Source organism: Trachypithecus francoisi, unplaced genomic scaffold (assembly GCF_009764315.1).
Source record: "Trachypithecus francoisi isolate TF-2019V2 unplaced genomic scaffold, Tfra_2.0 Lachesis_group4, whole genome shotgun sequence".
Taxonomy (NCBI): domain Eukaryota; kingdom Metazoa; phylum Chordata; class Mammalia; order Primates; family Cercopithecidae; genus Trachypithecus; species Trachypithecus francoisi.
In genome coordinates, this window is record NW_022681469.1 from 18,873,289 (window position 1) to 18,892,675 (window position 19,387).

At 47.8% G+C, this 19,387-nt stretch overlaps 1 protein-coding gene across 7 annotated transcripts in view; it reads right to left on the reverse strand.

Moving 5' to 3' along the window:
- TBXAS1 (thromboxane A synthase 1) overlaps positions 1 to 19,387 on the reverse strand; it is a 190,326-nt gene that overhangs the window by 13,077 nt on the left and 157,862 nt on the right. For all 7 annotated transcript variants that reach the window (XR_004432958.1, XR_004432957.1, XM_033193245.1 and 4 more), the window contains one exon: positions 299 to 390. Coding sequence is in view for 5 of the 7 variants with exons in the window: in XM_033193245.1 (XP_033049136.1) it covers positions 299 to 390 (92 nt within the window). In the remaining 2 variants the exon portion in view is untranslated. The remainder of the gene's footprint in view (positions 1 to 298; positions 391 to 19,387) is intronic.

The window sequence follows — 19,387 nt, forward strand, 5'->3', positions numbered from 1 at the left end:
AACAGGCAGGGGAAATGGCAAAAGCCAACAAAGGCTAGGAGACCAAAGGGCTGGCTTGGGGTGGGGAGGAAGGCAGTGTTAAGAAAAGGCCAGTGAAGCTTTGAGAAGGTTGTTAAGCTATAGGAAAGTGGGCCAGATATCTGAGGTGTCCTGGGGGATACAAAGGAACCCAGGACTCAGGCGTTGCCCTCCAGAAACACATGTGGTAACTGATGGAGGAGGGCCCTGACCTGCAGGATGGGGCATGGAGTAGGGTTAGGGGATAGGGACCGGGGCAGGGGAGGGGGCTGCTACACACCTGAAAGCCGGTGGGTACATCCTCAGCGTCTCTGCAATCACCGTGTCCAGATAGGGCAGGCCTTCCTCGAGGCTGCAGAACTCAGGGACCACCTGATGGAGGGGTCATGACAAAGGGAGAAGTTCGTGTTAGCCCGACTCTCATGGCCTTTTGTCTTTTCCTTAAATTTCAATCTTGTTTCCAACTTTGGCAAACATTTAAACAGCAACCCCACAAAATGAAAAGTCGATATGACCCAAATTGCATCTGATTGGCATTCAGTGTGTTCTGTTGTGCTTATATTTCACGGTGCTAGCCTGGGGCTCAGGGGTCTTTGTAATACAGAGAAGTTTGGTTATAAAACTGCAGCGGCAGCCACAGCTGCCAGCATTTATTGGGAGCTGATGATGTGGCCGACCAAGTGCAGCATAGATGTTCCCTCATTGGACCCTCCACTAAGCCAGTGTGGCGGCTACTTCCCCATCTCTCAGATGAGAAAACAGGCTCAAAGAGCCTGTCACATGGGTAGTCATGGCACATTATGAAGTTAAAAGACAAATGATGAAATGGCAAATAAAAAATTTTGCAACATGTATAAGGGATTAGAAGTAACAAAAACCAAAGAGCTCCTGTCAATCAGTAGGAAAAGACAACTAGCTAGAAAAACGGTCAAAGGATATGAAAAGGCAAAACACAGAAGCAATTATGAGTTACTATGACGAGAAATGCAAGTTCGAATGAGATTCCATTTGCACAGGTCAGATTAGGAACAGTTGGAAAATATTGATTATATTTCAGGGAGTGCAGATGTGGGGATCTAACACCCCGTGGGTGACTCTCCTGGAGTGACACTCTTGTCACTCCCTGGCTCCCCCTCTTTGGCCTGAAGATGAACACATGTGCCCATGAGCTCTCGAGCAGGGTGAGGGCACACCGGGGTTAAGGAAGCTTATTTGCTGCTCTGCCAGTTTCCCCACAGAGGTGGAGTGAGTTATCTGGTTGGTAGGTGATGGTCTCACTTTCTTCACCTAGATAATGCTAATCCAGGAGGAGTCCCCGCCGAGGTGAGGGATTGCTTTCTTCTGTTCCCTCTTTTTCCCAGAGCAGCAGGAGGCCGGCCTCCAGGGCAAGTCCATTCTGAAGCCGCCAACGTTCCAGGGACAGGCGCTGGGAGGCCTAGTTCCTCCATCTGCAGAGGGAGCCCTTCACAGCCCTGGAGCAGCCCCTGGCTGCCCTGCCTGGGATCTCAGCCAGCTCTCAGAGTTCCAGGATGGGCAAGGGTCAGCAGCAGCAGCATCACCGGGGAACCTGTTAGAACTGTCTTGATGGGGGCAAACCTCTGCCCACCCCCAGCCCAGGTGCTGAGTGTGTCATAGCACAGAGGTTTAGAGATCGTTGGAGGTTAGTCTGCTGTGGCTGGCTGGGGAAGGCTGTGGAAAGGGGAGACATCTGGACTAATTTCCCTAGACCCTGCCTCCCTGGCTGGGTCTCAGTGCATGTGGCTGGTGACTGATAGGGCTCTTGGATGCCTGGAAGGGTCTGGACTCCCCCAGCTCATCCAGTATGTCCAGGCCTGAAAGAGCATCCCCCTTGGGCAAACCTGGGGGCATCCTCTCTTCCTGCTTTCAGTCTTCCTGAGTTTGGTTTGTGTTTGTCTCTTCTGGCCAACAAGTCACAAAACACCAATTGTGTAATTTCAGTGGTTCTGCATATGAGTTAAATGCTCTGAAATTTACATTTAAAACTGGCATTGCTTGATATAAAGATGAATGGTAAAATGCTTGCTAATAATTTAAAATTTAGAGTTTTTTTTACTTAGAATGACAGTAAATAGAAAATAAAAAGCACCATGACAAGTTGAAAAAGAGACTACAGAAGAAATGGAGAAGCTCGCTGAGTACTACGATGGACACTTCCCCCCCGCTCTGGGAATAAAGGCTACCACACTTTTATTTCTCATTGGGCCTCACAGATCCTGTAACCAGCCCTGCAGGCCAAGATTGACTGGCCCAAAGGGACCAGTCTGGAAATTTGGATCTGGGACAAAAAAAAAAAGTTTTTCTCCAGCAGGTGGCAATTGAACACAGGGAAGTGGAGACCCATTGTTGGCCACATTTGGCCTCGTGGATTAATGAGCAGAAAACAGCAGTTGGCCTCAGGAAAGAAGAAATGAATCAGATATACACAACAAAGCAGAAGCAAAGGACGGAGAGACCATTTCTTGGTGCCCCATAGAGTTCCAGTTCCTGTTTGCCATCTGCTCCTCCTGGCAGGTAGTCCTGTGGGTGGCATCTTGGTACCTTCCAACAAGTTCTCACTTGTGGCTAAAGTTAGCGACATTCTGAATTCCATTGTCTGCAACCAAATGAATCTTACCAAATGCAGGAATATACATGCATCAAACAAGAAACAGAGGTGCGGTACACAAAAATAGGGACTAGATCTCAAAAAGAAAAACTGGATCTGGGAGGAGCATCCCTAATGGGTAAATGGTGTTGGTTCCCCAAAGAAAACTATATGGCTTGTAAGCTGTCATGGTTTGTCAAAGAAAGAAAACTTTTTAAGATAGGCTAAGGGAATTTTGTATTGCCATAAAAAAGGATGAGTTTGCATCCTTTGTAGGGACATGGATGCAGCTGGAAACCATCATTCTTAGCAAACTATCACAAGAACAGAAAACCAAACACCGCATGTTCTCACTCATAGGTGGGAACTGAACAATGAGATCACTTGGACTCGGGAAGGGGAACATCACACACCGGGGCCTATCATGGGGAGGGGGGAGGGGGGAGGGATTGCATTGGGAGTTATACCTGATATAAATGATGAATTGATGGGTGCTGACGAGTTGATGGGTGCAGCACACCAACATGGCACAAGTATACATATGTAACAAACCTGCACGCTATGCACATGTACCCTAGAACTTAAAGTATAAAAAATAAATAAATAAATAAATAAAAGAAAATCAAAGTCTTTATTTACTCTTTACTCTTTCCCCAGATGGGCTTTTTTTTTTTTTTTTTTTTTTTTTTTTACTGTGCTTCTAGGCTTTTAGATCAAGATATACATATACGCCACGTGCGGTGGCTCATGCCTGTAATCCCAGCACTTTGGGAGGCCGAGGTGGGTGGATCACCCGAGGTGAGGAGTTCAAGATCAACCTGGCCAACATGGTGAAACCCCGTCTCTACTAAAAGTGCAAAAAATTAGCTGGGCATGGTGGTGAGTGCCTGTAATCCCAGCCACCCTGGAGACTGAGGCAGGAGAATCGCTTGAATCAGGAGGTGGAGGTTGCAGTGAGCTGAGATCACAGCCTAGGCAACAAGAGCAAAACTCCATCTCAAAAAAAAAAAAAAAAAAGATACATATGTAAAGATCGTCTTAGTTCAGCAGTTCTCCGTGTGGCTGCATGTTAGAAACAGCCAGCTTTGGTTCAACATACACAAATCAATAAATGTAATCCATCATATAAACAGAACCAAAGACAAAAACCACATGATTATCTCAATAGATGCAGAAAAGGCCTTTCACAAAATTCAGCAGCCCTTCATGCTAAAAACTCTCAATAAATTAGGTATTGATGGGATGTATCTCAAAATAATAAGAGCTATTTATGACAAACCCACAGCCAATATCATACTGAATGAGCAAAAACTGGAAGCATATCCTTTGAAAACTGGCACAAGACAGAGATGCCCTCTCTCACCACTCCTATTCAACATAGGAATAGGAAGTGTTGGAAGTTCTGGTCAGGGCAATCAGGAGAAAGAAATAAAGGATATTCAATTAGGAAAAGAGGAAGTCAAATTGTCCCCGTTTGCAGATGACATGATTGTATATTTGGAAAACCCCATCGTCTCAGCCCAAATCTCCTTAAGCTAATAAGCAACTTCAGCAAAGTCTCAGGATACAAAATCAATGTGCAAAAATTACAAGCATTCCTATATACCAATAACAGACAGAGAGCCAAATCATGAGTGAACTCCCATTCACAATTGCTTCAAAAATAATAAAATATCTAGGAACCCAACTTACAAGGGATGTGAAGGACCTCTTCAAGGAGAACTACAAACCACTGCTCAACGAAATGAAGGACACAAACAAATGGAAGAACATTCTATGCTCACGGATAGGAAGAATCAGTATCGTGAAAATGGCCATACTGCCCAAGGTAATTTATAGATTCAATGCCATCCCCATCAAGCTACCAATGACTTTCTTCACAGAATTGGAAAAAACTACTTTAAAGTTCATATGGTACCAAAAAAGAGCCTGCATTGCCAAGACATTCCTAAGCCAAAAGAACAAAGCTGGAGGCATCACCCTACCTGACTTCAAACTATACTACAAGGCTACAGTAACCAAAACAGCATGGTACTGGTACCAAAACAGATATATAGACCAACGGAACAGAACAGAGCCCTCAAAAATAATACCACACATCTACAACCATCTGATCTTTGACAAACCTGACAAAAACAAGAAATGGGGAAGGGATTCCCTATTTCATAAATGGTGCTGGGAAAACTGGCTAGCCATATGTAGAAAACTGAAACTGGATCCCTTCCTTACATATACTAAAATTAATTCAAATAGATTAAAGACTTAAATGTTAGATCTAAAACCATAAAAACCCTAGAAGCAGACCTAGGCAATACCATTCAGGACATGGGCATGGGCAAGGACTTCATGTCTAAAACACCAAAAGCAATGGCAACAAAAGCCAAAATTGATAAATGGGATCTAATTGAACTAAAGAGCTTCTGCACAGCAAAAGAAACTACCATCAGAGGGAACAGGCAACCTACAGAATGGGAGAAAGTTTTTGCAATCTACCCATCTGACAAAGGGCTAAAAACCAGAATCTACAAAAAACTCAAACAAATTTACAAGAAAAAATCAAACAACCCTATCAAAAAGTGCGCGAAGTATATGAACAGACACTTTTCAAAAGAAGACATTTATGCAGCCAACAGACACATGAAAAAATGCTCATCATCACTGGCCATCAGAGAAATGCAAACCAAAACCACAATGAGACACCATCTCACACCAGTTAGAATGGCAATCATTAAAAAGTCAGGAAACAACAGGTGCTGGAGAGGATGTGGAGAAATAGGAACGCTTTACACTGTTGGTGGGACTGTAAACTAGTTCAACCATTGTGGAAGACAGTGTGGCGATTCCTCAAGGATCTAGAACTAGAAATACTATTTGACCCAGCCATCCCATTACTGGGTATATACATAAAGGATTATAAATTATGCTGCTATAAAGACACATGCACACATATGTTTATTGTGGCACTATTCACAATAGCAAAGACTTGGAACCAACCCAAATGTCCATCAATGATAGACCGGATTAAGAAAATGTGGCACATATACACCACGGAATACTATGCAGCCATAAAAAGGGATGAGTTAGGTCCTTTGTAGGGACATGGATGAAGCTGGAAACCATCATTCTCAGCAAACTATCGCAAGGACAGAAAACCAAACGCTGCATGTTCTCATAGGTGGGAATTGAACAATGAGAACACTTGGACACAGGATGGGGAACATCTCACACCGGGGCCTGTCATGGGGTGGGGAAGGGATATCATTAGGAGATATACCTAATGTAAATGACGAGTTAATGGGTGCAGCACACCAACATGGAACATGTATTCATATGTAACAAACCTGCACATTGTGCACATGTACCCTAGAACTTAAAGTGTAATAATAATAATAAAAAAGAAACAGCCAGATTTTTTTTTTTTTGACGGAGTTTCGCTCGTGTTGCCCCGGCTGGAGTGGAATGGCCAGGTCTTGGCTCACCGCAACCTCCACCTCCTGGGTTCAAGCAATTCTCCTGCCTCAGCCTCCCGAGTAGCTGGGATTACAGGTGCCCGCCGCCATGCCTGGCTAGTTTTTGTATTTTTAGTAGAGATGAGGTTTCACCATGTTGGTCAGGCTGGTCTTGAACTCCTGACCTCAGGCAATCTGCCTGCCTCAGCCTTCCAAAGTGCTGGGATTACAGGCGTGAGCCACAGGGCCCGGCCAGAAACAGCCAGATTTTTATATATTTTTATCATAGATGGATGCTTGGGCCCTACTCCCAGTGTTGGTCTGAGGTGGGGCCTGGGCACCAGCTCTCTTGTTATAGCCCCTGGCTGTCCTGATGTGCACGCAGGGGCATAGGTCTTTCTGTCTGTCTGAGACCTGCCCTAGCGCTTCTCCACACCTGAGGAGCGAACGGATGAGGCGGAGGGACGCACACACCTCCATGTCTTAGTCAAACCAGCGAGACAACAAAACTCAGGTCGCTATCCGTCTCACTGGTTGGTCCACCCACAGTTGCTGGCTTTGCCTGGAGCTTTCAGGAATAGCAGGGACAGAGCGGTCCTGAGCAAATTCTGCCAGCAGAGGGCAGCAAGCGCACGCTAAATGAGGACTCTCCGTCCCGGGAAAGGATCTTGGAAATCCTCGCAGCCATCTGTCATGACAGAGACTAGAAAAATGAGGCCCAGAGAGGAAGGCCTGTGAACCCAACGTCTCAACATAGAACTTACTCTAAGTGTCCTCGTTCATTCCGCAGTCCCTCAATGGGCACCTTGGATGGGTCAGGTGTGGGACCGGGTGCCGGAGTTCCAAGAAGGCCCTGCCCATTGAGGAAACAGATTCCTAAACAAATCATTACATGGATGTGTAAAGTGTTATCGAATGGGCTTATGAGGAGTGGAAAACCAGTTCTGTTTATGAGATCCTTCATTTACATACTTAGGGAATACGTATGGAATTGGCGAGCATGATTCACCAGGCACTGTGCTAGGCCCAGGAGACGTAACTTTAAAATGCATGGACATGTCCCAGCCTCTTGGAGCTTCCAGTCTATCAGGATGCAAACAAGTGGATAAGGGTGAGATGAGAGAACAGATGAGGGACACACATCGCCAACATCTGGGATCAGGGACTCTGCCAGGGGCAAGTGACAATGTCCAGGCTGACATTTTTAGGATGAGTGAGAATAAACCAGTGAAAAGTGGATGGGCTTGTTCAGAGGCTGCTGCAACCAACCTGAAACAAATATGAATCATCAGGGAATTGTGAATCCAGCAGGATATTTGATCCTCTCAAGGAATGAACGTTCATTCTGGTCTTAGTTGACAATGGTATTGTGGTCACGTTTAGAAAAGAGTTCTTATCGGCCAGGCACAGTGACTCACGCCTGTCATCTCAGCACTTTGGGAGGCCAAGGTAAGTATGTCACTTGAGGCCTGGAATTCAAGACCAGCCTGGGCAACATGGTGAAATCCCATCTCTACTCAAAACAGAAAAATAGCCAGGTGTGGTGGCAGATGTCTGTAATCCCAGCTACTTGGGAGGCTGAGGCAGGAGAATGGCTTGAACCTGGGAGGTGGAGCTTGCGGTGAGTTGAGTTAGCACCACTGCACTCCAGCCTGGGGGACAGGTGCTTGACATACCCGGTCCTCTGTCAGTACCTCCAGGCACCAACATTACTGACAGCTGGTGAGGGCGCAGTGGGTCTGCTGGGCCTGGGGTGTCACGAAAATGTGGGGGACTGAGCAGAATATTCTCTTATTTCAAGCCAGGATGCACCTGAAGCTTCTGTGTTTCCAAAAGATAACATGAAAAGCTGTCCCCCAGGGTTCTCTCTGCTTCCTGTTTCAAAGGCCAAATTACTGAGAATAAGTTGGGGGGAAAATCTCAAAATCAACCTGTGCTGTCCACACCCAACGAGGAAGCCCCCCACCCCACAGCCACTCCCCCTGACCTTGGCCTGGCCTTGGGTCCCACAAGGGAGGCAAAGGGCAGGGTTCTGTTCCAGGTCTGTAACCCTTAGCCATAGCCTTGGGCCAGTCATCAGGGCAGTATCAACAGGCCCCCTCCTCTGTAATGCTGTCCCAGCCATCTTGCAGAGTAGGGTGAACAAGAAGACAAAGGTCTTTGGCAACTGGAAGGTACCTCATAAGCAGGTGATATTTGAAGACATTCCGTGGTGGAAAAGCTCGTTCCAACATGAGGCGCTCTGCTCTCTGTACTGACCTACGCTGATAGGAGGTGTTAAGGGAGAAAGACATTCTAAAATCCTGTCAAATTCATTTCAGCTGGGACTTATTTTATAAAATAACCACTCTTAGAAGATTGAAAACTAAATATTGGGAAACATGGAAATGAAGCAAATAAATAGAATATTTACCTAGTGGTTTACATTCTCCAACCAGAGTTTCTTCATTTTGGGGGAGACTTTTTCATATATATTTGATTTTCAATGGGCAGTAACTTGTAATTTTATTTCTAAGATTCTTGGTCTCTTAGTCTTTCCATCATATAGTTTAGGATCTGGAAACCAATATGTGTTTATTTATTTTCTTGCTCTGTGGCCCAGGCTACAGTGCAGTGGTGCCGTCATAGCTCACTGCACCCTTGAACTCCTGGGCTCAAGCGATCCTTCTGCCTCAGCCTCCAGAGTAGCTGGGACTACAGGTGCGAGCCACCATGCCTGTCTAATTGTTGTTTGTTTGTTTGTAGAGATGCGGGGACGTCTCACTATGTTACCCAGGCTGGTCTTTAGTTCCCGGACTCCAGTGATCCTCCAGCCTCAGCCTCCTAAAGTACTGGGATCACAGGCATGAGCCACTGTGCCTGGCCCAATATTTAAATACATTTAAATACAGTAGATTAACCTGGTGGTTTAGGAAACTAACTCTATGGGAAATCTATTGATAAATCCTTTTATGTAGGAAATAACATTTAGTATTGCCCTCTCCTATTAATCTCTTTTCTCTATTTATCATTTTGTATATCATTTTCTCTGAAAGCTAGACACACACACACAGTCACACACCTACACATACTGCACACACCGGGTGTGTGTGCAGATGTCATCTGCAGTATAAATGAGAAAAAGAAAATAAAAATGTCATTGCTTCACAAAGATTTTTCCTGGAGATTCACGGACCTAATAGAAAAATTACCATTTTTCTATTTTGTTAAAGGAAACAGGAGCGAAGGTGGCTTCAGTTTTGTTCTTCAGAGCGATAGGAACAGCAGCATCTGTAGTAGTTATACCTACCCAGCCGTCACTAGACTTGGTCTTATGCTAAGAAGTGGGCCAAGTGATGCTGGCCCTTGCCCTCTAGAAGTGGGAGGTGGAAATCCCTTAAGCACAGGGACAACTTGGGGCAATACAGCTAAAAGAAGAATAAAAATTTCCATTCGCCAATTCTCCAGGCACTGTGGGATTATAATATGAAACCAAGCCATGGAAAATGGGGTGACCTTCGCTTTGCCCTTCTGAGCATAAACCAGAGGCAAAGCCCCTCACCCTTGCAACTGGTTTCCAAGAGAAGCCCTGAGTTTTGTTTTTTTTTAGGCAGAGTCTTGCTTTATCCCCCAGGCTGGAGTGCAGTGGTGCGATCTTGGCTCACTGCAACCTCCACCTCCCGGGTTCAAGCGAGTCTCATGCCTGAGCCTCCCAAGTAGTTGGGATTACAGGCGCCTACCACCATGCCCAGCTAATTTTTAGTAGAGGCAGGATTTTACCGTGTTGGCCAGGCTGGTCTTGAACTCCTGACCTCAGGTGATTCACCCACCTTGGCCTCCCAAAGTGCTGGGATTATAGGCGTGAGCCATGGCGCCCAGCCAGCCCTGAGTTCTTATGGCAAGGCTGGGAGGGTGCTAAGATTCTCTGAGCTCTGACATTTCACCTTCTAGATCCCATAGCTCTGTTTTCTGAGTTCAGTGGGTCCAGTGAGCAGTTTCAAGGCTTGCAGGGAGATACGATGGAGTTTTGGTTACGAGAGGGGGTGATAAATCTTTCCATCCACATTGCTGGCTTCCCTGGTCATGCCCAGAAAGTCCTCCGTGCTAGCTTCAATAATTTGGCAGATTTAGATGTTGAAATTCATCCATACTAGAGAAAAAGTAATTAGGAGAGTGTACATGGCATCTCTTTATACCTGCTTTAGAAGGAGACAGAACCCATCTCGTAAAAACACAGGGATTATTCCAGGTGTTTTTGTACTCTGAGGCCCAGGCCATTAAGGGATTAGGTGCAGAGATGTAATGAAAAACATAAACCAGGCTGCGTGCACGCAAAAACACACACCCTACGGGGTGTCAGTCCTCTCCATGATGGCTCTGGGCCTCGCTTCACTGACAGTGCTGACCTGCTGCAGAAATTGCTGTCTGCAGAGATCTAGAATAATAATAGTGTTTTGCCTTGTGAAGCACTTTATTGCTCAGCAATGGATTTTTACATCCATTATACCATTTGGTCCACTGTGAGGTAGGTAGGGCAGCTTTTATTGTCTATTTTATAGATGAAAAAAAAAAAAACCCAGAGATTTGGAGAGGCGAGGTGACTTGTCCCAGATCGCGTGGCCAGTTAATGGTAGAGTTGGAACTGAATCCAGGTCTTCAAATTCCAAGCCTCTTCCATTACCTGGGCCTACCTGGGCTTACCTTCCCTCCCTCCAGCCTTCCCTCCCTTCCTTTCCTCTTGTACATTTTATGGAAGAATAACATGCATATGGAAAAATATGACACAAACACAAAAGTAGAGCTCAGTGAATTTTCATACCATAAGCATTCCTGTGTGACCAGCACCTAGATCAAGGTAGAACCTTCCAGTACTTGGAAGCACATGCCCCTCAAGTCACATGCCCCTCAAGAATAACCACTGTCTTGACTTCCAACACGGGAGATTACTTTTGCCTCTTTGTCTTGAACTTCCTATAAATGAAATATTTCCAGGCAGGCTCTTTGGTCTGCCTTCTTTTGCTCAGTTGCTTGTCTGTGACAGTCACCTGTGTTGTGTGGTTGTGGTATGTTCATCCTCATGATTTAGTGCTCCACTGGGTGAGCTGCCTGGGTTATCCATCCTTTTCCTTGTCAATGGACATTTGTGTTGTTCCCAGGTTGGAGGCCATTAGGAATAAAACCTTATGAACATTCTTGTTTATGGCTTTTGGTGAACAGAGTACCAGTTTCTGTTGGGTGTACATCTGCGAGGGGGACTGCCGGGTCCTGAGGGAGGTGTATGTTCAGCTTTAGTAGAGATTGCAAACAGTTTGACAGATACATTGTTCACATTGCCTAAAATTTTAACAGCGCATCAGTTGAAAAGCAGCCTGTTGATATCCTAGTTTCTTCTATTTACTCTAACTGCAGGCTCCTCCCCAATTTCTTCTCCCTCCCTTGCTAATATTCTGAAATCTAACCACTATCTCTATTCCAGGAAAGGACTGAGAGAAAGAAATAGGGCATTGTTTTGGGAGCTGAGTTATTTATTCATATAGTGTGTGTGTGTGTGTGTGTGTGTGTGTGTGTGTGTAATGGGGGGAGGGGAAATAGGAATAAATAAAACACATCTAATTACCTAATTTTAAAAAATTGCCCCAATTATCAGACACAAGCACTCAGCACTCGTAAGCAAAAATGCATTCCAACATCAACTAGATTCGAGTCTTTGAATTAGCTCCTGTTTGGCAACATTTAGGATTCTGTTTTTTCCATTAGTTTGGAACATTCACAGCTGATTGTATATGATGTTGAAAGAAAGAAGCCCCTAAGTAAGTGACAGTTAAATCACCTAGCCCACTTTCTCTGCGCTGGGAAGTGAGTGGACCGCATTTAATTTGCAGAGAAAATGCTTTTGTTCGCTCACCCCACAGATCCTGGCTCCCTCTATTTACTCTGCTTAGCAGAGTGTGTGGGGTGAGGGCAGGGAAAGATAGGGGATAAGATACGGTTCCATGCCATATAGAACTTACTCTGTATTTGGGAAACCATTTATTTGTTCATTCCCAGATTTATTTTTATGGTAATAGGGAGCCACTGAAGGTTTTTGATGAGTCAAGGTAACATACTGAAAATGGCTTTGTGTGATCTGACAATGACATGTAGGATGGTTGGGGTAGAAAGAGTTGGGAAATAGGTCAATAAGACAGGAGGTTCTCGCAACAGTCCAGGCAAAAGTGAGGCGCTCCAATCACAAGGCCAGTAGTCAGAACAGGAAAAGGGGCTGAAAGAGAGAAGCCGTATCAGCAGTGACTCTCTGTCTTGGCTGTTCCCTATTGATGCTGGGGCCCATCCCAAAACATGTCCACTTAATTGGTCTGGATTGGGGTGCAGGAATTGGTATTGTTTTAAAAGTCCCCCAAAGGATTATCACATGCAGCCTGGATTTCAGAATCACTGTCATAAGGAAGCTCTACCAGGGGAGGTGAGGGTCTTGGGATTTTATGGGTCAGGGATTGAAGAGAGATGAAAGGGATGCCCTGGTTTCACTCCTGGGGGCTGAGAGAAAGAAAGAGGACCAATGGGTGGGGCAGCATATTCCAGGGGAAGGAGATCAGCTTTTGCAGGATTTTGTTGGAGGCCCCAACCACCACCTCACCCGGGTGAGACCGTCAGCAGCTTGGCCTAGAAGTGGGGAGATGGTGTCGGCACAGAGGGGGATGAGTCCTCTGGGATGGGGGTAAGGAAAACAAGCTCAGAGCCAAGCATTAAACCTTAACTACTGCCCAGGGGAAGGTGGCAGGGCAACTGGGAAGTCAGGGACCCTGGACAACATCTCAGATGTCCTGGACAGTGCCTGGGAGATTCAAGATTAAGAGAGACCATTGATGGCTGGCACGGTGGCTCATGCCTGTAATCCCAGCACTTTGGAAGGCTGAAGTGGCAGGATTGCTTGAGGTCAGGAAATCGAGACCGGCCTGGACAACATCGTGAAACCCCATCTTTAAAAAAAAAAATTGCCAGACATGGTGGTATGCACCTGTAATCCCAGCTACTTGGGAGGCCGAGGTGGAAGGATCACTTGAGCCCAGGAGTTTGAGGCAGCGTGAACTATGATTGCCAATAATAATAATGAAAATAATAGAGAAGAAAAAGAAGACACACCACTCTATTTGTCAACGGGGGCAGGGACAAGGCCAAAACCAAGTCAGTGGGATCGCAGGATGAGCAGTTAGAGAGGCGATGAGTGAGAGGGAGCGAGGGGAGACTGGCAGACTGCTTCTACCAGGCACACTGAAAGAATTTGGGAGAACAGAGCAAACTGAAGGGAGGCAGGAGAGCATCGTCAGCCGTCTGCAGGGCGAGCCCACGGCCAAGAAGAAGGCAGTGCTGTGCCATGCAGTTGTGGGGGTGGAGCCAGGCCCCATGGCATCAGTTCCAGAAAGAAAGATTCTGACTCCATGTGGGGCAGGATTTTCAAACGACTACAACTTCACAACGCAATAAGTAAGCCCAGGTTCACTGGAGCTTTTCACACGAGGTTATGGAGCATCTGAAAAGGTCGCTGTAGGATATCCATAGGTCCCTCATCAACAGGAGAGTGACACGAGGGACCCCAAGGTGCCCTCCACCTCTGGGCTGGTCTGATGCAGCATGACCATGCCCCCACCCACCCAGGGACAGCCTCATGACCTTAGCAGATCCTGGTCACTCTGCCAGGCCAAATAAACATCACGGGGAGGTGGAGAGTCATCAGCTTGCCCTCCCCGCACCCCCTCCTGCATTTCCCATCCCTCATCTTCGTGTGCATCTCGTTGATTCGCTGGAAGAGTCAGAGTGCAGGTCACTAGCTGTTTGGGGAAATGGTAAACAAAGATAAGAGCTTTAAGCACTGGAATTTATTTTTTATCCACTGGCCTAAAAGCAACTGCATGTTAAATTTAGAAAGCTGGTGCCAGACCCCTCCCCGCCCCTCCTGCTTCCTGCTCCTCTTACCGCCCATGCTCAAAGCACGGTCTCAGCTGACTATGGAATACGAGATGTGTTTGTAAAGCCCAGGAGTCTTCAGAGGCTGCCTGCCTGGATGTTTATAAAAATGTATCATCTGAGGGCCTGGGAGAAAGGGGCCGTTTCCTCTGCTCCCCGGCTCTGCTTACCATTCTAGCAGCAGCCATCTCTGCTGAAATATTTACTCAAACGTCCTCCCTGGTCAGGGCCCTGGGTGCATCAGTCCCCCACTGTCATTAGGTCGGATACTCCCAATGGAGGGAGCAGCTTTTTCAGCAGACACCTTATTAATAACGCCTCCCTCACGCCTGGGAATCTATAATTGAACAGCTCTCTTTTCTCTGTGGGTTAAATCCTTTTGCTACCAACTCTAAGAACCTGCAGAAATCCTTCTATTGACCTGGAATTCTGTTGTATTGAATATTGTCTGAAACAAATGAGCCATTGTCTGGGCTCAGAATTTTCTGGGTAGAAAGAGATCTCCACTGTGATGCAATTTATTGCAGCAGGATTTTTTTTCTTTTTTTCCAGCTCATCCTGAATTCCCTAACGCCCGCTCAGTCCATTTTCACAGTCCAGGATATAAGTGGGGTGGGCTAGACCCAAGCTAACAAAGAAAACCTCCTTTGCCCAAGGATGATGTCCAGAGGCCTAAATGGTGGCTGGTACCAGATTTTAATGGCTGCTGAGTAACTGAGGTCCATTTGTGTGGCCAGCTTAGAAGAAAAGAGATCGTACCAACACTCTCAGCTGGCACTGGGAGACCAGTCATAGGACAGTAAAAAGGGAACAGCAGCTGGGGACGATGGCTCACTCCTGTAATCCCAGCACTTTGGGAGGCCAAGGCAGGCAGATCACTTGAGGTCAGAGTTTGAGGCCAGCCTGGCCAACATGGTGAAAACCTGTCTCTACTAAAAATACAAAAAATTAGCCAAGTGTGGTGGTGGTGGGTGCCTGTAATCTCAGCTACTTGGGAGGCTGAGGCAGGATAATCACCTGAACCTGGGAGGCAGAGGTTGCAGTGAGCTGAGATCACGCCATTGCACTCCAGCCTGGGCAACAAGAGCAAAACTTCATCTCAGAAAAAAAAAAAAAAAATTAGCTGGGTGTGGTTGCGCACACCTGTAATCCCAGCTACTTGGGAGGCTGAGGCAGGAGAATGACTTGAACCTGGGAGGCGAAGGCTGCAGTGAGCCACTGCACTCCAGCCTGGGGGCAGAGTGAGACTGTGTCTCAAAAAGAAAAGAAAAAAGCAGTTCAACCCTCCCGTTGGATGGATGAGGTGAGCCCAGCCCAGAGAGGTAAAGTGACTTGCCTAAGCTGCACAGCAAATGAGGGGGCAGAGGCTGCGTTAGACCTCAGGCCTTGGGACACGCGTCCAGAGCTGTGCTCACTGCTACATTGCATTGGAGACAGAAAGGTTTAACCACAAAATCCAGGAGGAGAAACTAGGAATCCCGTAGCCAGATGGGGGTTTTAGTGTTCAATTGATAAGAAATTGTGTCGGCCGGGCGCGGTGGCTCAAGCCTGTAATCCTAGCACTTTGGGAGGCCGAGACGGGTGGATCACGAGGTCAGGAGATCGAGACCATCCTGGCTAACACGGTGAAACCCCGTCTCTACTAAAAACTACAAAAAACTAGCTGGGCGACTTGGTGGCGCCTGTAGTCCCAGCTACCCGGGAGGCTGAGGCAGGAGAATGGCGGGAACCCGGGAGGCGGAGCTTGCAGTGAGCTGAGAGCTGGCCACTGCACTCCAGCCTGGGTGACAGAGCGAGACTCTGTCTCAAAAAGAAAAAAAAAAAAGAAAAGAAATTGTGGAGCATGCTTCTCGGATCACACTGTGAGAATCTCAAGGAAGACAAGGCCTTGTGGAGATGTGGGTTTGTTCTAGGCCTGGGCAGCAGGGCCACAGGGCCAGCAGGAGATGAACTTGAGCAGTGAGCTTTGGCATTTCTTAATACCCTGTATTCACTGATGGGTACCTTGATTTCTCCAGCCTCAGAGACTTTGCTTACAATCGGCAGTATAGGCTTGCCCAATACGATTTGAATTTTTGATACATTGTGCAATGGACTGAATGCGTGAGTTCGGCCTCCCCCAGGTTTTTGTGTTGAAACCCTGTCCCCCAACATGATCATACTTGGAGATGGGACCTCTGGAAGGTTATTAGGGTTAGATGAGGTCATGAGGGTAAGTGGGGACCTTGTGATGATATGACTTCCCACTGATTTATTCATCGAGACCGAGTCTCACTCTCTCCCAGGCTGGATCGGCTCACTGCCACCTCTGCCTCCTGGGTTCAAGCAATTCTCTTGCCTCAGCCTCCCAAGTAGCTGGGACTACAGGCGTGCACTACCATGTCCAGCTAATGTGTGTGTGTGTGTGTTTTGGTGTTGTTTGTTTGTTTTTAATTTTTTTATTTTTAGTAGAGATGGGGTTTTTCCATGTTAGCCAGGCTGGTCTCAAACTCCTGATCTCAGGTGATCCACCCACCTCGGCCTCCCAAAGTGCTGGGATTATAGGCGTGAGTCACTGCACCTGGCCTAATTCCCTTTTTAAAAAGAGAAAGAGACACAAGATCCTGTCTTTCTGTTTCCTTTTGACTCTTAGAGGGAGATGCCTTCAGCAACTTCTCTACCTTACATGGCTGCTCGTGAAACTACCAGGTTTGTGCAGAGCTAATCCCTCCCCGTGCCAAGAACCGAGCTGAGTGCTTCTGAGGGCAGCTGCCTTTGCAGGGAGGAAATGGAGCCCCCAGGGCTTGCAGAGGCCACAGGCAGGTGGTGGGAGAACTGGGATGGAAACCAGGCCTCTCTCCAGGGCCGCCTCCTCCACCTGATGCTATTTCAGCCCTTGGCCTTCTTCTGCAGCTGATGGCTTTTACTGAAAAGGGCTTCTTGCCAAGAGTGGCCTCTACAGTGGCAAAACAAAGTAAAAACGGCCCCCAGAGACATGACTTCGCGAGCTTCCCCGCTAGTGTGGGCCTTTGTACACAAGAGAGCGGCCCTCCCCTCTGCTGGGAGCTGGCGGAGTGGATTCGGATACATGAGAATGGAGTTCCTGAGGAGGGAGGTTTTTAAAAAAATTAAATTTGGGGGTGGGAAGAGATTTACTAAATTGCAGATAGCACGTGCCTCAGAGCCTTGATAGCCAATTTCTTACCTTTCGTGGACCTGGAGTCCGCATGATCGCTCAAAGCAGCGGAGACGCTGGTCCATGCCTCACCCCTGGCCTGCTAGTTGTGAGAAGGTGAAGGGGAGCTGCCAGCTGGCCTGCAGGTGCTCCCCACCAAGCCTCTCAAGAGAGAAGTGGCAGATCATCCCCCCTTGTGCCATTTTGCCAGAGCGGACAAGGAGGGCTCGCCGCCCTTGGCTGGTCACTGGGGGAGAGAAAGGCCATTCCATGCCATCCTTCTTCCCATGTGAGGGGTTCCCAGGAGGCTCCTCTGCAAGTGAGACCCACACTCCATCTCTCAGGGAATGGGAAAGGTCTCCCCTTGACCTCTGGTGCCTAGGCTAGTCCCTCCTGCCCCACCTGCTACAGAGCTGCCCGCGCTGTCCGGGGCTTCAGTCCAGTCCTGATTCTGTGCCCAACTTCTGTTACCCTTTTTTGGTTTTCGTATCTCTGCTATGGGGCTGCTTTTCTAATGTGGGACAAAACCCCAAAAGGGTGATTATGGCCCTATGAGGCCAAGTCACCACTCCCTATCTCCCATGTAAAACAATTCTCTGTTTATGTGTTTCTATGTCTTTATGCTTTTATTTTATTGATTGATAGATTTTTTGAGAAATCAACACTGACTCTAATAAGAATTTCATCTGTTTGGCAAGGGTCCCCTTAGCAGCCTGCGTGCCTCCCTTGATGTTCATAAATGGCCTCTCCCTTAACCTTGACAGTCATTCCATTGGGCCCATGTCACCTACTGCCTGCTGTGTACAGAGCATTGTTCTGGGGTGGGGTGGAGACAGGCGATGCACAGTCCCTGGGGGTGAAGAAGCCGGGTGGACACTGGTGGTGACAGGGATGTGTGGGCACCATGGCAACATGGGGGGCAATATAGGGGGGCATCGTGGGGGTCACAGACCTGCATGGAGTAGGGATGGGAGGGATCAGAAAGACTTTCTGGAGAAGGTGAGACTTATGCTGAAGTAATTTTCAAAAAGCATTTGTGTTCTTTCACACAGAAACAATAAAAGCACTTAAACAAGGTTTTGGAACAAAATCGAAACGAGTTCCATCACAGCCGTGCCATTTATTGCCATTTTATTGGAGCACACGCTCTCTGTGGTTTCTGCTTCTGCGTCGTTCCAGCCACGTTTCAGCCCATAGATCGTGGCAGTGGCACGTGTTAATTGCGGCAATTTGTTTTGGCCGTGGATCTTAAGGAATCATTTGTTTCTTTTGTCTTTGTGTCTCTGCTCCCTGCAATGTCCTGCTGCCTCTGTGCCCCTCTGCCTGCACCATAGGGAGGCTTCTCCAAGGGGGTTAGCCTGAAGGTGGGGACACACTGGACTGGAGTCCCTCCAGGTGTCACAGGTGACTCTGCCACACCAGGGAAGTCCTGAGGGGTGGGGTCAGCTGGCTGGAGGGATTTTTGCAGGATTGTAGGCCCAGGCAGCCAGGGGTAGAGGTCAAGTTCACAGTCATGGACTAGGCAACCAGATGGGGGTGGTAGTGGGGGCAGGGAGAGCACAGTGCCGGGGGTGGGGAGGGTGGCAGCAAAGAAGCCACCAGAGTGGCCCTGAGAGGGGGCACAGCTGAACTGGACCCTGCAGGCTCCAGAACAAGAGGTCTCAGGACCAGGGGTAGTAAATGACTGCCCAGCAGAGATGAGGAGGCTGGGGTCCCTGGAGGACAGGAGGGTTCCCGTGACCCCAGACAGGAAACAGGTGCTCAAGGCTGGCTGGCTCTGGGCGTGGCCAAGCCAAAGCTGAATCCCCGAACTCCACACTCTGAGGCTGCCCCTTCCACCAGGAGACACAGGTGGCTGCAGCAGTCATGCTGGCGTGAATCTGCTGCCCTTCAGTACCAGGCCCTGTGCAAGCTTAGGAAGGAGGAATGCTGTGCTGGGGCGAATGCACCCTCATGCCCCCTGGATGCCAGCTGCCACCGCCAGCTATGCTCACCCTTACAGATGGCCTCGGGGTCTCCCTTCAGAGCCAAGGCCCTGAGTGAGGAGCAGGGAGGTGTGGGTATAAGATGGGGACTAGGGAGGGGAGGCCTGGCCTGGGGAGGAGCGGAGAACGGAAGCAGTGGGCCATTTATGAGAAGAGGACAGGCACCAGGTAGGTTTCACTTGTGTCATTTCATTGAGTTTTATTTTACAGACAGGAAAACTGAGGCTCAGAA